Raw genomic sequence first — 26,169 nt, forward strand, 5'->3', positions numbered from 1 at the left:
TAAGCTGAGCATTAACCCAGTTAAGCTTACCTCGCATAGGAACTGATGTAGTAGCCACCTCGACTCTGTCCTCCGCCGTAAGTCTTCCGAATCTCGTCGTACGTCACTCGTGACACTTGGGCGTCATTGAAGCAGTACCACTGGCCCTCCGTAAAGGACCTTGGAAATGTGCAAACAAATTGTGATAAGAACTCTGAGGCAACTGAGGCCTACAAGCAAACACTCAGTCTGTTACTGCCCCAAAAGACCCCTAAAACAAACTCTTAATCGCTCTTTCTGAGGTAATGGTAATTTGACTTCTCTAAGACAAGTAAGGCGTAAAAGTAAACGGCCAGATTGTTACTGCACAGACTCCTAAAAACTTAAAAGCTCTTTAAAGCTCTTAGTTTATCAGGTTTATTTTATGCTAATTAGAAGTGTGACATAATTATGCTAATTAGATTAAGGCATCACAACAACTTGGCCATAGCATCATTATGCTAGCTTAGACTTCGGGCCTGATTCCTTTAACAGGAGCCTTGAATGTGTTTTCAAGTGGCACAAGGAACCTGCGTGGTGCAAGGTTCGACCTTTCAGCCTCATTCACTTCCACTTTACTCACTTTTCTTTGTCACCAATTGCAATATATGCTGAGAAAACTAAGTTTTCCAAAGATTCAGTGCACATCTATTAGAAGTGATTAACAGTTTAATATAGACATTTAGTTTGTTCCTTCGTGTTATTCACAAAAGCAGCCTACAGCGCTTGTCTGAAGGGAAGGCCAGTTCTATATAGGAACACATTAGTAGGCACATATACATAAATATGCAAGGATATGGAACATGTGACAAAGTAATATCTTAAATTGTTTGGCATACCAAAAAGAAAATATACAAGGAATAAACATGTCTGTTACACACTATTATAACATTCACAGCTGAGTGGCGCAATGATGAAATCACATCTTAGAGGAGATAAAGATTACTCATTCAGTCAAGTAATTGCCCAAACAAGGTACTACCGCATTTTGCATTAGGTTGCGGCAAACCACTCACTTGATGTAAGCGTAGTAGTGACCACCGTTGGCACTCCCAGAATGCACCATGATGGAGAACAGCTCGTACACGTATGGACCCTGAAAAAAGAATGGAAGCATGGGCATTGAAAGCGTGCTATAGTGGCAAAAACAACACTCGGAATAAAAACACTCGCCAATGACTTCCCTTGCAGGAGACAGCTTACGTAACACACTCACGCAAGCTGGTAGATAAAACAATAGCAAGCAGTAACGCAACAATAAGCTAAAATGTTTCAAAGCCTGCTAATAAAGTACCGTATTTGCTCGGGTTTAGGCCAATAGATTTTTTCAAATAATCAATACCAAACTCCTGGGTCGGCTTAATTCGAGGATTTAAAGATATGCCAGTTTTGATTGAAATTTATAAATATGGCACATAGTTAGCGCCACCTAGGAAAGTCAGTATCGCAGCTGCTACTGGCCGCGCCAGTGGCCAAGTGAAGTACACGAGTGACGTCGCCATCTTGACCTGTGTCGTACTGGCGTGCAGTGTGGTGTTATTGTAATGGCACCAAACAGGCGATGCCACAATAGTGGCGCTTTCAAACAAAGTTGTGCTGGCCACAGAGGCAGCATCAAATGTTCAAGTTGCGCAGGACTTCGGCATCAATGAGAAAAACGTCCGTCGTTGGAGGAGGCAATGAGAGATGCTTTTTGCGTGCGCCGCAACGAAGATTGTATTTGCAGGAACACAGCAGCGATGATGATGTAGAACGAGCTCGGCACGTTCCTAGTCAATAAATGATGTTTTCATTTTGTAACAGCCGTCCTCCCTTTTTTGTTTGGCCTACATTTCTCATAAACTTCAATTCGTCAATTCAAGCAACAGATCGCACAGATAACAGATGTCTTGAATCATGCTCGAAGTCACATGTCACCACGAGCGACGCCACACTGCGGACACGATTATGTAGGTGCAGGAGCCAGACTGTCACCGTCTCTCTCCGGGCGGATTCACCGCGAGTGAAAAGGGAAACTGCGATCATATCGAAAATTCAGGCCTTTCCGCGGCGCGTAGCGACGTAAGACTTTTCAGCCACGATTGTTATCGTGCAATGTATGCTCTGCGCTTGTCAGCTCAAAATGGCCAGTCCTGGTGAGGGGCCCTTTAATGCTTCCATATTTGTCAGCACAAAGAACTTAAGTCCCCGCAATTGTATAGCCTGAAATGTACTGAGATTGCAAATATGAGCAAGGACTAAGGGGGGAAAAAAATTATTGCGACTTGCTAAATTCTGTTGACAGAATGTGAGCACAAAAAAAAAATTGAAGTTTTTACATATCAAAACCACGATCAGATTACGAGGCATTCCACAGATGGGGACTCCGGATTGATATCAACCACCTGGGTTTTATTAACGCACACCCAATGCACCATACACTGGTGTTCCTGCACTTAGTCCCCATTGAAGTGCGACTGCCGCACCCAAGATTTTTGTCCCATGACCTCGTGCTTAGCAGTAGCACCAAAGCCCCTAAGCAGCCAAGGCTGGTAATGTGAGCTCACTGTGTTAATGGGCCGCTTCAGGTTGCGAGCATTGGCCGCGGCGTCCGCGTTGCTGCCGCTACCGCTGCCCATGTCGATGCCTTCGTCGTCGCTACCTATGTCCTCGCACGGCCCATTCGTCTGACGGCTGCTGCTCGGACCAGATGATGTCGAGGTCACCGCAGCCTCCTCGTCGAGCGCCGACCCACTGTCTGTTGTGTCAGCATCATCACTGGGACTCTCCGCCTCGCTCTCAGACCGCACAAACTGGTTGAGGTCTAGAATCTCCGGGAAGGTCACCCTGTTCAATGGAGTCAGGTTGGACAGGAGCAGGCATTGTTAGCTCAACATAGCTGACTTCAGAGCGAAATAGAAGACACACGGCATGTTTCTGTGTGAATGAATAATGAATGATAATGAATTCATTCATGTTTCTGTGTTAAATCCAGTGTAGCGCCTGTTGTACCATCTGCTGCTCTCTTTACTCGCATAATGATGCACTTTTTTTTTTCAGAACAAATTTCCGCCGAGTTGGGCAGTGCGTTTGTTACGCGAGGTAAAATTTTCAGCGAGTTTTTTTCCGAGGCCACTTCTGAAAAGTATGAGACAAAGTGCGATTGGGTCTTGAACGCACCACACTGCAGTTGGACCCAAGGTATATTGCTGTGCCGTGGTATCAGATTGGAAGCTTGGTGTGCACCTGATCCAGTGCTACGGCACGGCAAAACACCTCGGATCCAACTGCCGCTTCGTATGCTAAACTGCAACATCTGCCTCCTACTTTTATCAAATGCCGGGCATCCGATTGGGTGCTACAGCACGGCAAAGCGCCTCAGATCTGGCTGCCAATTCTCATATCCTTTGTAGAATATAGGAGACACGATACGATCATCCCTACTCAGTGATTAGAGGAGACGATCAGTGTTCTATTCAGGGGACTTTGCCAATAGGTACAGAGTGGGAAATTGTAGCCAGGGTGCGTAGCATGGCAATTACCATATTTACTCGCATAATGATCGCACTTGCGTAATGATCGCACCCCTGAATTTTGTCGTCAAAATTCGATTTTTTAAAATTTCCAGTGTAATGATTGCACCCCGAACTTGCCGCAGCTATATGTCGTGCGCCAAGTCTAGCTAATGTTGATCGCGCTTACCATCTGTCGAATGCTATGCGAACGACTCTTCAAGACAAACCAAGCTGCCTGCACGCACCAAACATTCTTAAGTAGATGCCTCATTTCATTACTTTCATCACTTTCCGCACTTCCATGACTAAAAAAAAGCTGCAACCAAACTTGCCTTTATTATGTGTAGGTATTATAATGGTTGTGGTCAACAACAAAAAAGGCGCCTTTCGATTCTTCTCATCTGCACTCGTGGGCACGCAACAAATCGCGAGCGGCAACGATAGTAGCTACGTTTACACTGTACGTTAAAAGTGTACCCTATTCATACGCCGATGCTTGTAACACAGCGAAGATATTCACCCACCCTTAGCGGAAACGTGCCGTATTAGGATAGTAGTGAAGACAGATGCCGCAGTTTCTGCAGCATGCTGGCCATGCGTTTCTATGTCACTGGCAGCTAAGCGCACCCATCTGTTTCTCCTCAAAGTGTACATGGCTTCGTTATTGCCGCCAACTTGACGATATTAATGATAATATTCATTACTGATACGGAAGAAACTGTTTCAATGCACGTAATGTACTCACGAGAAGAAAAAAAAATCGTGTTCGGAGCGTTCGGCTTGCTCCACCGGCCGCCATTTTTGTTTTGGTGTCCCGCAGCAAATGTGGGATGAAAACTTTTTCTTTTCGCGGGAAATTTCACCATGTAATGATCGCACCCCTGATTTTGCATCAATTTTTCTGACAAGAAAGTGCGATCATTATGCGAGTAAATACGGTAGATGCTCACATGTACACTCACAAAGCTATTCCTTATCAACAAATCAATCAATGAGTCAATCAACCAGTGAATGAACGAATGATGAATTATTAAATTGCAAATGAAAACTGGCCACCCACTTGTCGTTGAGCTTGATGCGGTGCATGGTGGCGGGGTCGAAGTCAAACCGCTTGAGCTGCAGCGTCAGCAAGTACGGAAAGCGCACGAACTTAAGCCCCTTGTGGGCGTCGCACTTGCGGTTGCACCGCTCGCATGAGTACTGGTTGCAGCCATCCAGGGTCTCTGGGGTGACGAAAGCGCGGAGGGCCTCCTCGACGCTCCCGTACGCCTGACTTGACCCGAATGGCCGCACCACCAGCGGGATGTCCAGGAACGTGTCCTCACGGGCGCTCTCGTAACCACACTGGCAAGAATCGATTGATCAAAATTGATTAAATTCTGGGGCTTTACGTGCCAAAACCACAACACCACATCCACTAGAAGTGCTTCTGTACCGCTTTGAACCATTGAACTCGTGGCTGAGTGGTAGCATCACTGTCTCACACTCCGGAGGCCCTGGTTTGATTCCAACCAAGCCGATCTTGCAAGTTGTTTTTTATTTATGAAGTGCCTCCCGAGATTTATCACTCACGGCCAACGCCGCCGACGCCAACTTTTCTGCGACACGAGCTCCTTACGCTTTCGCGTTAATATGATTCTGAGGCACGCCGCGGTGGGGGACTTCGGGCTAATTCCGACTGCCTGGGGTTCTTCAACGTGCGCCCAATGCACGGTACGTGGGCGTTTTTGCATTTTTCCCACATCGAAAAACGGCTACCGTGGCCGGTATACGATCCCGCAATTTTGGGGTTGGCAGCGCAACACCAAGAACACCAGAGCCCCTACGCCACCACAGTGGGTCAAGAATCAATCAATTGAACGAAAAATGTATGTATGTATGCTTTATTTTCCACAAAAAACTAAATACAGCTTTGCGGGGGTAAAGTGGGGAAAAAAGCTGCTCGTAGCAGGTTTGAATGAATGAATTGCATTACAGTAACATGGGCATTCAGTCACACTTTGAGTGTCTGCACTTTTCTGCATGAATGTCCCCTCGACATTCATGCACAGCTATATGGAAAAGCCACGCATTATTTGGAATTGATGGCAATGTCGTAGGCACATGATATATTTTATTTCATGAAACCTTTGCTAAATAACACTATAGTTAAGAATCGTGCTTAGCATGACCTTTAGTTTCAGTATGGTAATTCCTGCAACTGCATTAACACAATCAGCTGGCACAAGTCAGGACAAGACAGCAATGCATCCAAGGCATGAGCATACGAGAGACAGTGCTTTCTTGGCAATGTGCACTTGAAGAGTGATAATTAGCAAGTGAAATGACGCTATTAATAATTGACATGCGGTAAATATTTTGAAAAAGGCAAAACCTCAATTCTATGGCTTAAAAATTGGGCAAGTTATCTTTGAAATTTATTAGTGACACAGCTGTGGTACCAATATACTTATTAAACGGAAAATGAGACATCCATTCGGGAAACGCTCACAAGACATTTTAAGTTTACCCTAATGTCGGTCAGAATTCTGAATCTGGCATCAACATTAGTGTGACACGACACAGGAAAATTGGCTTGAATCATGTAGCAATAAAGCTAGGTATGGCGATTTTTTCATAAAATAAACGAACGAGACTATTGGATGTGGTTCCTTCTGGCTGTACTTGTGTGGCAGCTGCCGAAATCACAGCAATGAAGCCAGCCAATGTATAGCAACTTAGCTGTGCATCGACCGCCTGAGCACCAAAACTGAAACTGGACTGTAGAGATAAGTACAGCAGAACATCGTTGACATGATCCTGTACTGTATGATTTCACGGCACCAACATTCACGACAGAAAATGAAATGACCCAGTACAGTAACGCTTTTTCTACCAGTTCACACGTTCCTGGAGAACACAACCTCTTGGCACCAATGTTCAGTACATTGCCAAACTATGATTTTATTATGTTTTTTGCTCGCTAGATCATATGCAAACAAGAAAAGGCGTGAGGCATGCATAATTGAGAGCAGTGGGCACCTGAAACGGCAGCTTCCCCACAGCACTTGAATGCCTGCCCGTGTCATGTGACTATACCACCACACACTGTTTCCTGTTCTGGTACCAGCTAATCCCCTCGGGGGTCATGGCACGTCACCATTCACAGCTGTTGCCACCAACCCAATGCAATAACATCTTCACTTAACCGTTTCACATAGGGTGTGGCATAGGAAGCGTACTGCATGCTTTTAACATGCGATAGACCAAACGAACCACCCTTGCCTGCAGCAGTTTCACTCTGGCGGCATTGCGGCATCGTATTCTGGCATGGCCCACCAAGCTCAATTTCATTTCGGCTTTCCACGTGTCCTAATATGACAACTCTAGGGTGGATCGGTTCCCACAAGCTCGACACGTGTCGGCGTCTCGTGCTGCAACGATTGGGCACATCAAGGAATGGGTGTGCCAAAACTTCCCACCAAAACGCTCCACCAAGAAATACTGCTCTCCAAGGTGGCCCACCTGTAGGCACTTGACGTAATCCTTGAGCTTGCCCTCGTACAGCTGACAGATGAGCTTGGCCTGGTCCGTGTGCTTGAACTTGTGCTCTAGCGCATCAAACATGACTCGGCAAAGCTCCTGCACATCGTGCTGCTGCCACGCTGTTGTTGAGATTGCGGGACAATACAGGAAAGAGAAAGAAAGAAGGACTTCAGCACAGAGGAGGTCTTGACTTGAATACTTTAACCACTGAAAAGTGCTATACTTGAATTTCAGTTCTGCCAGTGTAGGCCAGTAACAAAATAAGAAGTTACTGCTTTGTTATGACAATGACAAGTGTTGTAACAAATGAAATTATAAACGAAATTCTGCCTTAAATATCTGAAGAACAAATTTTGGCATGCTCCATGTTGCACAGCTAAAACACACAGTTCGAGGTTTGGAACATAAAGCGTTTTATTATTTCCGTCTCTGAGCATGTATGTGCAAAAATAGGAGGGCGTGAAAGGGGATCAGAAAAGAAACCAAATCATCACGCGAGTGTGCCACCAGGAGTTACAAGGTAGCACAATAGCAGGTGCTGTTTACAACAATCTCGAAACTGCAAAATGAGTCAGGAGAGACGCTGTAGGGGAGGGCTCTTTAATGTGTACCCAAAGCACGGTACACAAGTGTGTTTGCATTTTTTCCCTAATTGAAATGTGGCTGCCACGGCTCAAAATTACAGTAGAACCTCGTTAAACCGTACCCGCTTAAACAGCAGTTTTGTTTTAAAAGTAGTGAAGTCAAATCCTTGACTCAGTGGCCATTGAAGGTAATGTGTTTTTGTATTAGCATAAACCTTACCAGCTTATTGTGTACATATCGGTTAACATGTAGCTTTTCCACTTTCCGGTGCACAAACACCGCGGTGCTTTGTCTTCATCGTTAGGCCCGGCAGAACAAGCCTCAGAGATCTGAACAACGGCCTCCAAACGCCCTGTGCGTTTGTGCATAAAGCCACATCAACATCAACATCAACATCATTTCGATGCCGTCCCAGAGAGCGTCGTGGCGTCGTGTAAGTGAGGACTCGTGTCATGTCGAAGCTCAGATAAAAAAGACGCTGGGTGCTCAGCATGGAAGAAAAATTTGACATCGTTCGTGCTGTCGAAGGTGACACAAAGAAGTCTGTGCTGGCATGCAACATGGGTCTACTGTTGACTACGGTGTGTGGCATTTGGAATGTGAAGAAGTTGCTTGGCAGCGCTGCTGCAACCGTGAAGAAATGTCGGCTGCGAGGTTCGACTTTTCGCCATCGTTGCCTCTGTTTTGCCAAAGTGTCGGCTAGCAAGTGATGAGGATGACACGGAAAGCAACAGCACGGGCGATTCAGGCCCAACAGTGGCAGAAGCTGCGCATTACATCAGCCTCACGAATGCAATCGTCGAAACGAGAACAGCACCATGTAATGAAAAGGTGCCCTGCAACTTTTGCAACGCTACCGCGCCCACGCACGGAGAATATGCAACACTAACAAGGAATCTGCAATGCGAGTGTTTGCTGAGAAGAGGGGGCTGGTTGAAAAGCTGGCTCGCAGCTTCAGTAAGTGTGAGGCCGCTGTCGTCGCTGCTAGGCTGTCGTGGCATCTAACGAAAATAACACTTTTGTCACGCGAAGTAAGTAAATACTGCATGTTTTTTCCCCTTTCATCACACTCTCCCTTCCGTTTTTGACAGGTAAGTGGGCGATCCCATGCTATTTCGGTTAAGCAGTACTACCATTTAGTACATACTTTTTCCGAGCTCCGGCCAACTACAGTGTAACGAGGTTTCACTGTATTAAATTGTGATGTTCCAAATACAGCAGGCTTCACTGGACCCTTGCAGGAGTGAGTGTCGATGGAATACATAAAACAATACACAACGCTTAAAGGTTATTTTTACAGTGTTCTATAAAAGATGCCCTGTTAAAGTAATAAAAATAAAAATTAACTGGCATGTCAATTTGAGAATCTCCGCATGACAACTGCGATTTACGAATGCATGGACAATACAAGTCATTAGCGCTATCGTTCATGCATGACACTTTAAAGACATTGTTCCAACAAATGGCTGATTTTGTGATATTCAAAGGCATCTCATGACAATGACAAACATTTTCCACAGCGTGCGATGTGTTATATAGTATGTAGGCAGCGAGAATTGCATTTTCATGTGACCAGTCATGGTAACTCAATGCGTCACCACCCTGTAGGCCGGCTTGCAGGAAATGAGCATACCGGTTGCAATGTCCGACAAGTTCATATTGATCGGCGAGCAACTGCTCCCTTGCTACAAGGGTACGGTGAAGACATGTCAGGCACCCACGGAATGTGCAGAGAGTTACAAGTAGAGACAAGAGATCTACGAGTAAACCTAGCCTGTAGCCTCAGAAGTACAGCATCCTCTGCCACAGTAAGACTGTAGACACCTCAGCCAGTTTTGAAACTGTTCCCTGTCAGCTGTGAACCTGACACTCCAATCAAACGTGCAATCAGGATGTCGGCAACCTACACCCACTCAGGGCATTTAATGCTTTAAAATGTTCCCGACATCACCAGATCATCATATTCTGTTCTTGTTGCCATTATTTCAACATTATTGGCCTTCCCTCATGCCACAGCACGCTGGAATGACCTTCCCAACAACATTATACCTATATTTCACCATGACATTTTTCCTAACGAACTGCACACATCTCATGCCTAAGTATGTATAAGCTTGCTACAGCTACTCTATACAGGCATGTGCCTTTGCCTAGACGTCTGTTTGCCACAGCATCTATATTGAAGTAATCTTGCATACAAAGACATCCCAACATTGCTGCACATTTAACTTCCTGCTTGCCTAGCTTTTCTTTCTTTTATTTTGTACTTAGTTAGTTGCTCTATGTTATGTAATCTCCCTTACTTAATGGCCTTTCATTGGCTGGAAATATATCACAACAAAGCCCACCAGCTTTGCCAGGCACAATGATCAGACGACTTGTCGACAACCCATGGCAGCAATACACACAAGATGCCTGCCCCCTGCATCTGTAGCAAAGGACTGTACGTTCCAGCCAGTTCATGGCTGCCAACACCTGCCAATATCACATGGCCGCCGACAATACCATCCCAGGGAGTGACTGATCAAGCCCACGTTGCTTAGCTTCCGCAATCTGGCGAAAACTGGCAAATTCAGTCCTGATGCATGACTCGCAGAACTCATAATTAGTCTAATTTTTCATTCTGGCCTTTCACAGTTTCCCGCGGTTTTTCTACCAAAGATGTCCATTTGACACAACAGGAATGTACCTTCACTGCTGTCCCATCCGAAGCTAGTAGTAAGATCCGTTGTTCCGATCGCAGGTTTGGACGACGTCTAGAACAGGAAAAAAAAAATCCTACAGATTAACAGCACTGCAAGAATTGGCGTAAGCAGAAAGCTTCGACGAGCTGGCACGACAAAACAGCACATACCGATAAGACATGCAAAGGATTTCAGCAATGAGCACATTCCGTAAGTCATCAGCCACAGTGGCATACCTTGCAGAGGAAAGGCAAGTTTTATCCCTTTAAAGAATGTAACCCAGCACTGATGCTTCAAGTAGAGTCATAGGAGGCCCTAGCACTGCGAAGGTAATGAGCTTGGCCCAGCCCCAGAAACACCGTTGGCCGTTTACGCCAATGCGTCCAGTGCCAATCGATGTGAAACCTCGCAAAAGTAATACAGCCATTGACGACATGCCAAATAGTGGAGAGGCAGGCAAAAAGCATTTTTAATAAGTTGACAAGACCTTGAGAGCTCTGCTCTTTCAACACCTGCTCACCTGTAGTAAGAGAAAGAGCTTTTGCAGTTGGAAAGGTATGCTCTTAGCCGCATCTTGTTCTGTGCCATCAAATTCCCACCTGCAAACAAGGCACACACCTGACTAAACATAACGGAGAAAGGGACAATTAGGGAGGGAGCTCAGGAGTGCTGCCAAAAGCATGAGGCGAGAAAATAAAGCTTAACTTAATCTGAGCTTTTAGGCTTAGGTATCCCAACGCTTAGCCTAAAACCAAAGAATTTAGGCCTCAGATTCCTGCCATTTGTGGACAACCCCTTTTGAATGTGGCATTGTCAATAAGTAGCCGTATCTTTGAATTAAGAATGGTTTGCCGTCATGCCAAGACTCAATTCTCCTCAGAATACTTATTTTAGTTTTACAAATAGCAAGCATAAATATGCAAAGCATGTTTTGGGTTGGTTAATCTTTGGTTAGCCCAAAACATGCTTCCATTTTTGCTTATCAACAATGATACATTCACATAATATTGTGCCAATATATATGCAGCTGTGGCAGCACAGGTGTAATGCATGCAATCCAAGAAGCGTACATAGTATTTCATAGCGTTAAAGCATTATGTGAAAGTTAGAAATCGAAGTGGTTATTCACTTACTGCTTGGTCTGAAATAGCGTGATCGCTTATTGTTTAGTTCGAATTTGAAATAACTTAAATTTTTCTTCCGAGCCTCTACGTTCTCTTTTAAACAACTGCTACTTAATTTTAACTCACCTGTACAATGCATTCCTAAATTCTGGTGTCATGTAGAGGGTCTGTAACAGGCTGTTCAGGTAGCAGGTCATGGCTTGGTTAACCAGGCCCACATAACCTTGCGGAAACACAAAAGCGAATGATCTCTCAAAGTACGTCCAACATTCTAACAGCACGTTAAACTAATACTGCAAAATGAACACTGCTCTAATGTAACGAGTTGACCACAGCAAAATGCATTTGGTTTTATAACGCGAAACATGCTGTATTTACACGCATAATGATCACACCCCTGAAGTTTCGTCACCAACATTTTATCTCCACCCCCCAACCACCTGATGATAGCACCCCAAACTTTGAATGAATGCTCCGAACCTAATGAACACCTCAAGCTTGGCGGTGCAACGCTCTAGCCACCGAGTTTCAGCATCATGTACTGTCAAGCAAACAAACATACCCATGGCCTCCCTGGTGTCTGCAGGGTAGTACTTGCTCTCGCCGGCCCCGCCTCGAGTGTTGCGGACCCAGTCGGCTGCTGCTGAGGAGGAAGAACTGCACTCGTCCGGTTCAGGCCCCTGGCGAGGCACAATGTTCGTTCAAATCACCATTTTCATCCTCAACACTCTCTCTTACGAAGAGACATGCTGAGCATGGAACAGGCACCACAAGGAATGAGACAGACAAAAATGGAGCGCTGCTACTAACTGATGATCAGGTGGTACTAGTGTTGTCCATCTTATTTGTGGAGTCTGCTCCGTGCCCAACATGCCTACCTCTGAAGATCAACTAGCCCAACAACATGTTTTGGCATAATCTCTCTTACTGCCAATCCCCTTTGCCAACGCCAAGTACAGCCAATGCCCGATTTTTCAGACATGGCCGATAACTTGTATGCCTTCGCGGCACCGCCACATACCCCATGGAGTCAGTGTATAAGAACGTCTGAAACTTCGGATGCAAAAAAACCTTGGCTGTCCGATTTTCCGGACTTTTTGCCATGACCACAGGTCTGAAACGGTATTAATCATATTCACCACTGCTGGAATTTTGATTATCTAGCCTCCCCTAACCGGCTATCACATGAAGATCCGTTGGCAACCATAGCCACCATGGTAGCAATGCTAGGCCTAGCTATTTTGAAGTTCATTACCAAGCTTCTTTCTGTTTGGTGCACTCAACCAATTCGCTGCTCATCAATGTCTTGGAAGCTCAGGAAGCACGATCTGTTGCATAATGCCGGTTCCCGAAAGTCAGCTTCGCCTCAATACAGAAATGTTAGGCAGTGAAGCATATGCAAAGTATTGCGGTGAAGCATACCAACAGTGGGAAGGGGCAATTGTCACTGGGCACTGTATGTATTTATTAACTATAAACGCGTGCGCCCGCAGTCTCCTATCACAGTACGACCATCGACACACCTAATCGGTGTACCGGCAGGTCTTCAGAGCTATTTCGGACGTGCGTGCGACGATTTGAGCCCTTTGGGGCAGTAAAAGGCATGCAATTGTTTTTTCGGACTGCCCGATTTTTCAGACGTTTTCGCTACTCCTGGGGGGCATGAAAAATCGGACGTTGACTGTAGCTGGTCGGTAACTAGATTCAAGCCAACCTCTCAGTTTTTACATCATAATAAACTTCTGTGCCTCCTGTGGGACACCTTGATGCCTGCCATTACATTGGCAGGCAGCAAGGTGCAACATGTAAAGCCTGGTAGATCTAGGATAAGACACTTGATTCGGCTAATTTGTGGGACATTGTAAGCACCACACAAAGCTTGAGCAGATGACAACAGAGGTGACGATGAGAATGGACTGTGTCGAGTCTTGTTTTCACCTCCCGTGTACAAAGGTGAGAAGTCGACCACAAAGTTTACAGGACACAGGTGCCACAAGAAATGTTAATTTCCTTACTTATGAAAACAGCTAAAAAAATTACAGTTATTCCGCTCTGCGAAGATGGAATGGCAGCAAAAGCTGACGACAGTCAAAGCTCTCAAACGAAATGCAAAGTGCTTTCACTGCCATTCCATCTTCACAGAGTGGAATGGTTGCCTGGGCTTGCAATTGTCGTTTCGTTCAGCATCACGGGAATGTTTTTTGTTGCTGGTCGCTTCGCGCAGACACTGTTTCCATTCTCATTGCTATTCCCTCTGGCGCTCCTCGTACGCATTTGTTCTTCGGGTTGTACAAACATACATGTCCACCCCATCGATAACGCAGCTGTTTTTAGCGCCGATACCTCTCCTGCTTATATAATGTGATAACCTTGACGTCACGCCATTTTTCACAGCGAGCGTTCTAATCTGTTCCGTATTTTGACATCTGCACCGCCGCACTGCACCTGTACATGATCACACACAAAGCAAACAATGGAACCCGTTGTGTACGGGCTTGTTACAAATTGCCAAGTTTGTTTCTGTTGCAAGACGCCGTAAAAAGTACGGAAGGTTAGCCATATATAGCTTTCGCTGTAAAAACAAATAAAGAGGATTAGATCGATACGGTGTTCACCAACAACAGGTTCTGTGAGTCAGCGCTGCATCCATCTAGTGTAGATGCCTGCTTCTTCATTTTACCTAGCTTGCTTTTCCTTTCTTACCAATGGTTTTGGTTAGTTTCACTTTAGCGCAGGTTTATGGATGAGTTTTTGGTGAATGTCCCAGACAATCATGGCAGCTGGCGGTGTGCTTAAATTGCACATCTTTGTTCAGAGTTGAAATCCTCAAAGCGCACTGCTAACTTTTCTTTAAGCTACTTGCAAACTTCTCACAAGACACTTTGGGCTAATTAACGCCTGACACCAGTGCCACTGGTGGACATCAATACAACTAGTGGAGCGGGCTCATAACTGAACGAGCACAACCTCACAATAAAGCAGAACTAAAGCTGAGAAAAAGAAAACAAATGAGGGAAAGTACTCACCACCAGCCGCTTGGGGGGCTCGCGGTTCCGGTCAGACATGACTAGTACGTTGCGGCTTGTGCCATCTGTGTGGAACCCAAGCTCTTGGAGGGTCTTGTCATCGCACGTGTGCACCGGAACCTGCAGTTGGAAGATTTATGAACATGTTAACTGCGTAAGGAACAGAGAGGACACAGCAGACTGATCAGTCTGCTACAAAGCTCATCCGGAAAGGTATCCAGGAAAATGTGCGACTACGAATAAGGCAACTGTGATGCAAAGAAAATCCCTGTAGAGTGAAGAAATATACAGCTCAAATAGCATCAATGAATAATCTCATCCATTAACAGCATTATTATGTGTGTGCCAATTAGAGTGCCTCATTTCTACACTTTTATCCCACAATGTAGCAGAAATTCCCCCATTCGTTGTAAGAAAACAGTGAGGTTGAGGTTATCTTGGAAAATCAGTCACTTATCAAGATCTGAACAAACCATTTCCTCTGCTACAATCATACAAGCTGGGAAATCGTATGATGATGTAAGAATGCATCAACAAGATCACACAGTATTGAATGGGTGCCTTACTCTTAAATAAGTTGTCCTTATTAACGAACTGATTTCAATGAAAGCGACAATGTTTATGCATTGTGTTGCGCTGAATTTACATGAATGACTTGTCATGCTCCCCTCTCAATTACAATTTTGACGAACTACACTAGTGAAGGCGCAATATCTGTAGCTCTATTACAACTTGTACTAGCATTATTTTTCTTAGGAAGATAAGCTCTTTTACAGAGCAGCGAGATAGAAGACACTTTCATTTTGTGGTACGAATGTGCCTGTAGACTGACACAAATAATGTTGCCTTTGTGCTTCATTCACATGAAGATTGATGTTTTCATGCGTATAAACAGGACATAAAAAAAAAAAAACATATCCTTCAACTTTTATATCATATTTGCATGTGGAACTATTGCAAAACTAGGCAAAGGCAGAGAAAAGAAAAGGAAACCATTGCAGAATAAAAGCAAGGAGACCTCATTTTTCACTTGAAGTTTAGAGCGCAGGGAAAAGATGGAAAAAAAGAAAGGTTTTATGCGTTAGAATAACGATCTGATGCTCAGGCACACCACCATATGGCACAGCTTGAGTTTAATTTTGATCGCCTGGGGCCGTTCAACGTGAAACTAATAAATCAAAGCACACTAGCATTTTCACATTTTGCCCCCATTGCAATGCACCCCTCGTGGCCGGGATCAAATGCATGACCTCGAACTAAGCAGTGCAATGCCATAGTCACTGGACTACTGCGCATACTGTACACAATGTGGGTATTGTGCAAGTCTGCACCAGTGATGATGAATGAGGAGAGAGGTTTTTTCATTGGGACTACAATACAGTCGCCGACCGATTTTCCGGACTCCAAAAATTCGGACATGCCTGATTATTTGGTCACCTTCGCGGCACCGCCATTCTCCCCATAGACCATAATGTATAACAACTGCCGAAAGTTCGGACACCTTGCAACCTCTCGTCTGATTTTTCGGACACTCCTTGAGCCAACTCGATCGAGGGCATCATGCACCGACTCTGACTGGCGCTTAGTTCGACTTGCTGAACGCCATTTTTGTTTTGAATGGAGCCTCCTTGCTGTCCCACGAAGTGGCGCTACTGGGGATCCCCGCTCATCATCATCGTTTCTGCCTGGCTCGATAGAGTGGCCGTACAGCAGTTCCGGTTTCAGCTTAGTAAGTCATGTCAAGACAATCCAGCAGCTGATTCGTTTCTTTCGCGCGCGACGCTGCGAGCAGGCCACGTATTTAGTTTGTGCGGCTGGTGTCGGCACGGTGGTGTTTGCTTTGTGTGCTGTGTCGAGGTTTCGGTGATCCAACGCGGCGTACGGAAACATCGCGTCGAATGTCTAATGGCGCCGACAGTGCCCGCGCAGACTGCGCTGGGGAATATCGGCAAGCGGGTGCCGGGAGGCCTAAGATTTGTCGCCTTCCGATGTGCTCCCTACTGACGCGGAAAATGTTCTGCCGAAACCTGTGCAGTGGTTGCATTGCGATTCCGGACACCGTCTCACTTGACAGTTTCACAGGTGCTGACACTGCTGTACTGACATGCGCAGAACTCGACGACGGCGAGATCATTCGTCAGGTTTCTGCTGCACCGCCGGACAATGACTCCGAGTCTGAAGATGACGCACCATGTGCTACGCTGCCGTCGCATGCGGAGCATGCACAAGCAGTGACTGTGCTTTCAGCCGCCTATAGTGACCGTACGACCCTCTCCGAGATTCAGGCTTATCTGATTGCGCGTAAACGGAACAGCGTGCAACGGCGCACTCACGATTACTTCAAGCCTACTGCCGAGCCCGAATAAGTGCGCGAAAATAAAGGATTTCATTTTTTTTTTCTTAAACCGCTTTTTCGGACACCTGTTTATTCGGACATTTCCGCAGTTTCCGTGAGGCCCGAATAAACGGTCGGCGACTGTATATGGCTCATTGATCCCTGGCAGCCAGCACCACTGATATGCACTACGTTTTTGTTGGCTGCCACTTCACCCCTCACCATGCGGGGCACAGGTGAAGTAAGCGAAGATGGGGTGTGCGGCGGTTTGTACCAGAAGCAGGGCGTACATACGTTTGGATAATATTGCAGCAGTAATGACCTTTTTTCATGGTTTTTCATGTTTCAGGGTGGTGTTGTCTCTTCATGTCTGGGAAGGGCTTTTACGATAATCTGAACCCATACGCAATATTTTCTTTCTTACATAGAATGTTTTCTCAATCCCCAGTGTTACCAGCATGTGCCACTGATGCTAGTGACACTGTCGGCACGCCAATGGACGATTACTGACGTCGACCCAAGACTCCTCCTGCCTGTTTTGATGGTTTACGGCACAACAGACAGCCAATTTAGGGGAATGAAAAGAAATACGCCGAGCTCCAATGCAGGTGAACTGTCGCTGCAGAGCAGTCAAGCGCCAACTTCCAGAAAAAGGCGGCTTACTTTTTTTGGCTTCAGTCTAGGGCACTCGATATGCTACCCAGCCCGCTAAAAAGAGAACAGTGACCAGCGTTACCCTTCCATCACAGAGGTCTCCCCCCCTTCCCTCTGCCTATGTGGGCTTTACGAATATTACTTCCTTCCATACATAGCAAGCAATGCTATGGAAGCTCGAAGGACTTTCCTCATTGCTTGCATGCGACAAAAAAAAAAAAAATACTACGTCACATGTGAAAGAAAGGTATTCAGGTATGTGTCATGCAACTTCATGTAGCACCGGCCTTGTACTTTTGTGTTGCATGATGCAACTTGTTACACAGAAAGTTGTCACAGATCCCCACCCATTAGCTCCTAAACTAGCAAAGTGACGTGTTTTCATAGCTAGTGGGCCCAGTTCACGGCTTCACTTCCGACTGAAACATACTACACCGTGCACTGGAAACAAAGCTGTGCAAATAATACGCGAGGTGGTGCAATCTTATGTCCACAAGTTGTAGTTTTAATTTGTGAAGCAGTTATTCCATAAAAAGCACCACAGATCAAAAGCAACTGCACTGCAGAACACATGTAGTGAGACTTCTATGGCTATACTACAGTTGTGTATCTTCTGCAGTGCTGCCTGCTAAGTATGGCTTTAATGGCTCATTGTCAAGGTCACTGTCAAGTGCGGGTGTCAGGGTGGTTCGGCGCCGCGTGGGATGACTTATCACATCAGCACGCATGGCGGCCGTGTGTTCAACGGTGCGCCCCGACGTCACTGTCGTCAGGCGCTTGAGGTGGCCTCCCGATTGGGTGCTGTGTGGCCTGACGTCACTGTCGCGAGGTGGGCGTGGCGACCGTCTGCTTGGGTGTGGTGTGGCGGCAGTTTACTTTGCGGTATAGCATGGGAAGGATGCCTCGTCTCGCCAAACCAGTGTCTCCCAACATGTGATATGCGGCAGCCGCTGAACACAAGCGGCGTTCAAGAGAGGCTGAGCGGACACATCACATGCATCAGGGCGGCGAGGCGCGTCTGACACCGCAGAGTCCAGGGACGCGACGGGCCAATGCAAGAGAGGTAATGCGTTTGAAGCGACTCGCTGCATCTCCGGTTACCAAGGCAAATGAAGCTCGGAAGCGCCGTGACCGCCATCTTACCGCGGCAAGCCGAGCAAGTACAAGTCAATCGAGCAAAGTGGATGATGAGGATGGGCAACTACACCCCGACACCGCCATGGAAGACGTGTCTTCTCCTGATCCACAAACGGCGCTGCAACAGTTCCAGGCCGCCACAAACTACTTTAACAGACACTTCGTCCAGAACAACGTTGCAGGTATTTAATAAAGAAACAAACATTCATCTAACAGTGTACGAGTTGTGTGCCTCCGTGGTGTTTCCAACACAACAAATCACCATTGGCAATGGCGTCAGGCTTCCGCCGTTTCCCACTTTAGTCTCGACAAAGTATCTTCCGTTTTTAAACAGTATAATCGCGCTGCGCAATATGCAACTGTGTCCTGTGTTTCGTTGGAGTAAAAACCATGGCACCCATTCACAAGGCCTTGCCTCTCGCAGAAGAGGGCCTTAGAGATGGCAGAAGACTGTTAGGGGGCCAGAGGTTAACATTGCAGCTACATAACCAGCCATATTGGTGTTGCGGTCAATACCTCGTGCTTGTTTGCACGAAAGCGAGCATTAATTCTTCCCACCTAAGTGAGGGGATCCATTATGTGAAAAACAGCACAATATTCACATTATGGAATTACGCTATCTAGCCCAACTCTCAGTCGCGATTAATTGTGAAAGCAGACCCCAGGCCGCCCAACTCACACAGTCGCCGTCAGCGAGCCTTTGAAAGAGCAGCTCAAAGGAGTCCAAAGCGTACTGGAAGTGGCGACCCACGGCCTCCATCAACTCCGCTGCTGTTGTCGTTGCAGGAAGCGTCAGCGTCACCTTTGTCCTGTTCCCGCCGGTACCTGGCACAGGTACCTTGGAGCTGGGTGCCTGTGTGGTGAGAGGCACACATAAGGGTTGATCAATTTATTTGTCCCAAAGCAACACTGACGCTATATGAAATGTGGTGGTGGAAGGCTCCCGATTTATTGCGACAGCCCAGGGGATTCTTCAACGTGCCCCACACACTAAAGCACACGAGAGCTTTTGCACCCCCAAAAGGTAGCGCCCATGACCTATAGGGTGGCGCCCTCCGGATATAAAATGCAGATCTTAAAGGCTATGCTTTTGCAGGCTGAATCCGCCAGACGTGATTGCGGGAGCCAGATATGCGTGAGAGGTTGGGTTTTCGACACCACCTAACGCGATCGTAGCTGCGAGAAAGTCTTTTGTTATTTTGCTTACCAAGTCAATGTTCCTGCAATTTATGTTTTCAGAAGTGTTAAATTATTTCTACAGTAATAGATACATCCTTTTGTGGTTTCTCGTCTAACAGCTTCGGTCACTAACAACTTGTTTCTTAGCCAAGCCAAGATCTCTATAGTGCAATGACGCTTTTACATGTGATATGCAGTTCAGTGTGTTGCCGTAGCCACGCATGCGCTTTTTCCCAACGCATTTCTAACGTATTTAGTTTCTCAAAGACCCGAGATAGCCAGAACAAAGGACATTAGCTGGCATGCGTGCTTACATTTTTGCACCCATGCAAAAGCAATCAACTGCGCTGCCATGCATTGAGGCACACAAGCGTTGCTCATTAGCATGGACTTTTTTTTAAATTTTGTAATACGCACATAACGCTCAAAGCTATAGTAATATATGAACTGCAATCTTAAGCAATGAGTATGCGGTTACAGCTGACTAGCGTACAGTAATCCTATACACTCCATCGAAAGTACCAAGGCTTACCAAGCCAGTTTGCACCACTTACTGTATTTGAGAATCTATTTTCCAATTTAAAATTATAATTACTACTTAAATCGCAAACAACGTGCTGGATTCTATCACTACAAATCATGGTCATTTCATTTCCATCAACGTCTCCCAACACATTCTGGCTAGTTGTCAGTTCCTTTATAGGGACTGACAACCAATTTTCATAATGCAATGGAAAGCTCACTGTCCATTGTGTCTAATCATGAAGTGGTAATGCAGAAAACGCTGTGGAAAATGTTTTATCAGAATTTTTCTATCTGCAATGAGGATGTAGTCGTTCACTGGAAGCATGCTGAAAACAGTAATAGGTAAGCGCGATAGCGATTATCTGTTGGTATTAGTGCTAGGCAGATGACAAGTGCGGCCATAACTGTGAGAAAGTTTTCTTTGTCAAGTCGATGTTCCTGCGATTCATGTTTTTAGAAGCATTAAAGTATTTCTGCAATAATAGCTACGTGTTTCGTGGTTTCCTGTCCAGCTGCTGTGGTATTTAAACAGTCAAAATGAAATCAATCGGATCGAAAACAAAATGATGCTCTCACACGTGATACGCAATTCAGCTTGTCGCTGTTGCCATGTGTGCGCTTTTGATTTCTGACGCATAGAATAAAGTGCGAGTGTCAAATAATATAGCAAGTGCAATTTTAAGCAATAATTACGCTGTACAGCTGATTTACAACATTTAAAGTATCAAGATTTTCTGTACAGCTGATTTACAACATTTAAAGTATCAAGATTTCACTGCCAGACCTTGCCACTTACTGGTTTTTGAGACTCTTTGCCAACTTAGATTGAAAATTCCTACTGAAATCAGGAACAGCACGCTGGTTTGTATCACTCAATTATGGAAATATTGTTTTCATCAATGTCTCAACACATTCTCATCTCATCAACACACAAAAAGATGTTGGATCTGTCTAAATAGTAATCCGTAACACTTAAGATTCTCAGCTCAGTATAGGACAGGTGCCGAAAAACGGTTCTTTTGTGCCAGCCATTCTGCATTTCACCACCGCGCTTACTCAGTGCTAAAAATCCAAGAGTTATAGCCACTAAGCTACCCCTGCTGGTTCACTTCAGCTTTCACCCTACGACCAAGATACAAGCTAAAAATTGCAGAGAAATTATTCCCTCCCACAAATGTACTACACCTGCTCGCCGTCCCTCTACCCCCTGGGAAAGAGTATTTAGACAATTTATACAGACAGTTGGCTTAAACATTTTATTCCAAGACATAGAAGTTGTAGCGTATACTGTGATGAATTACATTATAGCCTCATCACTGGTGTTTTGAATGGATGTTGAGCAGTATAGCAGTAAAAATTGCTCAGTAAAGCGGAGTAGGAGGGTACGGCGAAAGCGTGGGAAGAAAAGCCCAGTGCCATGTGGGATGGGCTGTGCGGCGACAATGGTTACAAGGTGGCGCCAGTGTAGCGCACATCGTCTGTATGGGAACGAAGCACTGCATGAGTGGAGGTCTGTCTGCGGCAGCTGCTGTAAATCGCGCCCACACGTAGCCCACGCACTGCCTCCCGCGATCTCCTAATTAGCGAGGCAAGTTTCACCACACTTCGCTCTATTTGAAACGTGCCACATGAGGCAGATTGTCCGCATCAGTCAATATATTATGGAATGAAAACGCGTATAGAGCTGCGCTCAAATTTCTCATTAGGGAATATCGTGATCGTTGCTACATTTTTTTACTGCATTCTTTAGGCTTGCGATGCATTGGTTGTCAGGTCAGGGAGCGTGCAGAAGCCTTCTAATGCTTGATTATTGCGTTTGATCGGCTTTTCTGTGCAAACAATGTGGTCTAGTGTGCATTCAAACAGGTGCTGGAGCCTCCACATGTTTTGTTCAGTTCCTGTACAGCACTGTACAGTAATGTGGAGTGTTGCACAATAATGTACAGTAATCAATAAGTGTACTCACACAGGCAGTGCTCAAAATGTAAGATTAGACAGCTAGTCAAGCTTCAGAAGAAGGTCCGTCTCAGATCGACTGCGTGCTCTCAGGCGAGTCAAAAAACGCAGTAGGATGGGAAGGATTGCTCGTAACAATTTGCACGTATGCTGTCGGAGTGCCAATCGATAGAAGCAATCCATGATGGGGAAAATAAAGTTGCACGTGATATTAGTTGAACACAATTATTAAAATAACAGGCACTCATGAGCATCTGTTGTTTCAGACATCAGATTGGAAAATTGACACCACGAGAGAAGCTTCTGTGTCTTCACTGCTGCTATAATTTTTAAAAAAATTACGTTGCCAAGTCCACCAAAGTGCAAATCTTGTGTCTCTGAATTGAAGTGCTAGGAGCACTGGAGGCTAATTTCAGCGATATACCTCCAGACAAAGCTTTGCTTTTCCCAGACTCCCCAACCTGCCAAAAATGTTCATATCTAACAAATAAAGTTCAGTTGTCATTTCAGATGGCAGATGATGTTGCTAGCAGAAAAATTCTAACAAGAACGTTTAACAACGCAACTGTCAATCGAGTTGACAGATTTCTATAGGTGCGGTAATGAAAGAGTTATCTAAACACTTTGCACATGTTAAGATATTAGCAACAAAGGTGCAACCAGAAGTGTTTCAAGCCCTATGTGATAGACTTGAAACATGATCAGTGCTTCTGCGTTTAAAGCACTACCTTGGCGTGTGTAACTATTCAAGCAGCACCCAAGTGGTATAGGCGGCTTACAACCACTAGAATATCACAGAGGCTCAGAAAAGAACACGCACTATCATGTGCAGATTGTTTCCCAAACCCGGATCACAATTTAATGCCAGCGCATTCGGAAAGCACCAGTGAGAGTTCCACATATGGGTGCTGTGAAATGAATGCTTTTAAGGGTCACTAAAGGAAGCCATTAACTCGACCTAGATTGAAAGATTAGGCTTCTGTAACAATGAATGCCATTCATGGCGGAAACAGCTTTCTGAGAGAAAATTATGGAAATGGAAAGCCAGGGTGGCACCACGTGTTGTGGACTACAGTAGCCCTTCAAGTGACTCGGCACTGGTGGATTCACAGAGTGGCATAGAGGAATGACTACATCAACTCGTTCATTTTACCGTGGGCAATTCAAACTGAGGAGCAACAGCGGGACCTTTGGCGACATTTTTTTATGCAACAAAGTCACATGATGGCATACAAAAAACAATGATAGACTTGTAGTTGAATAATCTATCAACCAAACTCAACACAATTTTTACCTTTAGCGTCCCTTGAATAGGCTCCGCTATCTGTGCATATGTTTAGCAGCTTTGAAAGCACTGTTTCGAACAGCTCCTTGATAGAGGAGATCAATGAAACCCATGCAGAGCGAGAGAGCTGATTCTTACCATTGCTGTGGTCATGTCCCGAATGATGCATATTGCCTGAGGTTCTGGTGGTGCAGGAACCTGAGAGAGGAAAATAAAGATTTCAATTTAACACAAAGAACCTCCTCACCTTTGGATGTTTTTTACGGATGGGTATAACATAAAGCAACCCTAGTGTATTATAATTGGTGGCAACCTAGGAACTCCCAACAAGCTCCGCAAAAACCACAGGGCACATAAATGTTCCAAAATAGTAGTTCTCAAGAGAACCCAACATTACAAGAATATCTTGGTACATATGCCCAACGTAGTCTTCAACATGTACGTAATCACAAAGGCATTTCAAGGGCCTTGAAACTGACAATCTATGAACTTCCTTGTAAAGTGAGCAGTACTACACAAGTAACCTTAGTGGCACTGAATCAATAGAGCAATGTGGAAATATGGTGCTTCGATTCTTTTGGCTTATCGATTCTTAAAAAATTGTTGATCATGGATAGTGCAATCAGAGTTATGTCTGCAGGATTACATAAACAGGCAGGCATTACTCACACGACAACCTGCTATGTTAATCCTTTTGGGTGCTGGCAAAAAGTCCTAAAAAAAAAAAACAGCGTTCAGAAAATTAATTTGATTGCTCATCTAGACAATACTTTTCCAAGATTCAAAATAAATACAACATGGGAGTAGGAAATTCGCAACTTGTGTCTAAAAAGATGAATTAGCAAGAACCATGCATGCTGACTTCAGGGTTGATAGGAGTACAGTTCCCTGCACAACCGTATGATGATACAGGCCCGTTTTAGGCAAACATTTGCAGAGGAAGGTTTGCAAATTGCAAAAAGTACAAGTTCTTGAAAAGTGGCTATGGAGGATTAGAATGTCGCTTTTGGTATGACATATGTCAAAAAAACGGTATGAGGCAGAGTCCCATACCATGCTTCTTACACCTGAAACATGTTACTTTGCAACTTTTATAGCCAGTGTTGCTTTGACCAGAGCACCAACTTGTTTGATATTCCTTGCCTGCTGTATACGGTACAAAGTCAACAGAGTGCCCTGCATCAGACGAGGAAGACCCACTTCTGAAGAATGTACACACCGTACAGGGCAGCAACAAAGAGTGTGGCAGCCGCTGTTTTTAAAACCTTTACCAGACATACGGAATCCGCAAATACCTGAACGGCCATAGAGGAAACGCACCACATTGTCAAAATGGATTGGATGAGCCTGGTCCATTACCAGCACTTGGAAAGAGATGGTAACATCTGAACGTAACAAACAAAAGGATGCGTTTTTGGACCTTGTGGCTACTACCAGTGCCGATGGAATGCTGACGTTAATTTAGGCACCGAGTTGTGGCACAAATACAGTATTTACAACGCAGAAGTTTTTTTCGATCTCATGTAAGCGATTATCACGAAAATTGTGATGCGCATGGCGACGCGTTTTCATTCTGGTTGATAACAGATTGAAAAACATGCAGTATCCTTTGACAACCTTCAGTGCGAAGCTGTGTGGTGTAAAATTGCGGTGTCTGATGTGCAACAAGTTGCTGTGGGTTGTTTTTAATGTCATTACACTGGCTAATGTCATGACACTGGCTACTTTAGGTGCTGAGCACGTTCTGTTGGGAGGAGACTTCAACCTTCCGGATAACGAGTGGACAAGTTACGTCCCCGTCTTGCACTCTCGGTTTGGCCCTTACTTCACACTAACTTATTAATGAGCATGCATTACATTAGTTTGTTAATTCCATCCCAAGGTACAGTTGTTCATGTGCTAATGTACTAGAGATCTTGTGTTTTGTAACACCAGACTTTTATGTAATCAGCTACAACAATGACCAGGATTAGTGAGCGTGAGGCGGTTGTCCATAGAATTGTTTTGGAGACAAAGTTTTTAAAAATGCATCAGCAAAGAATATATTTTTGTGAAAGCGGCAACTATGATGCCCTATCGTTCAATTTTTCATTGTATTGGACCGAATTTCACGAGTTCTTTAATCATGAACGTTACCAGCTTTTGGGATCTTTTTAAAGCTGAGCCAACTACTTTTGCATATAAAACATTTGGAATCCAATAATTTCTTTTCTTCAGTTCAACATGGCTTTAGATCTGGTTTATCGTGTGTTACACAACTGTGTGAATCTTCTCGTGAAGTTTTATGTTTACACGATAGGAAGCTACGAGTTGGTTCGGTATTTCTAAATTTTCAGAAAGCACTCAATACTGTTGAGCGTGCTTTTTTATTACATGAATTGTCATTTTTAAGCCTGCCTGCTTCTGTTCTTGCTTGGTTGAGTGTTTATCTTGTAGAAAGTAGTCTGCTATTGTAAACGATTCTTCGTATGTTGATGTGACTTCCGGGGTGCCACAGGGTTCAGTGCTAGGACTGCTACTTTCCTAGTTTATATTAACGATTTGTTAGAGCTGTTAACGTCAAACTTCCAGATGTATGCGGATGATTGTGTCATTTACAAGTCTACACACTGCATGGATGATATTGATGTCTTACAATGTCA

General features: G+C 45.0%; 1 protein-coding gene across 2 annotated transcripts in view; it reads right to left on the reverse strand.

Moving 5' to 3' along the window:
• The window catches only part of LOC126544655 (ubiquitin carboxyl-terminal hydrolase 47-like), an 86,733-nt gene that overhangs the window by 55,155 nt on the left and 5,409 nt on the right, over positions 1 to 26,169 (reverse strand). For both annotated transcript variants that reach the window (XM_055077793.1, XM_050192101.2), the window contains exons 2-13: positions 23,666 to 23,725; positions 19,262 to 19,435; positions 14,457 to 14,576; positions 11,993 to 12,110; positions 11,557 to 11,653; positions 10,827 to 10,905; positions 10,312 to 10,378; positions 7,017 to 7,156; positions 4,573 to 4,856; positions 2,565 to 2,844; positions 1,035 to 1,114; positions 31 to 159 (exon numbers count right to left, since the gene is read on the reverse strand). In XM_055077793.1, coding sequence (XP_054933768.1) covers positions 31 to 159; positions 1,035 to 1,114; positions 2,565 to 2,844; positions 4,573 to 4,856; positions 7,017 to 7,156; positions 10,312 to 10,378; positions 10,827 to 10,905; positions 11,557 to 11,653; positions 11,993 to 12,110; positions 14,457 to 14,576; positions 19,262 to 19,435; positions 23,666 to 23,725 — 1,628 coding nt within the window. The remainder of the gene's footprint in view (positions 1 to 30; positions 160 to 1,034; positions 1,115 to 2,564; positions 2,845 to 4,572; positions 4,857 to 7,016; positions 7,157 to 10,311; positions 10,379 to 10,826; positions 10,906 to 11,556; positions 11,654 to 11,992; positions 12,111 to 14,456; positions 14,577 to 19,261; positions 19,436 to 23,665; positions 23,726 to 26,169) is intronic.

This window comes from Dermacentor andersoni, chromosome 10, assembly GCF_023375885.2.
Source record: "Dermacentor andersoni chromosome 10, qqDerAnde1_hic_scaffold, whole genome shotgun sequence".
In the NCBI taxonomy this organism is placed as follows: domain Eukaryota; kingdom Metazoa; phylum Arthropoda; class Arachnida; order Ixodida; family Ixodidae; genus Dermacentor; species Dermacentor andersoni.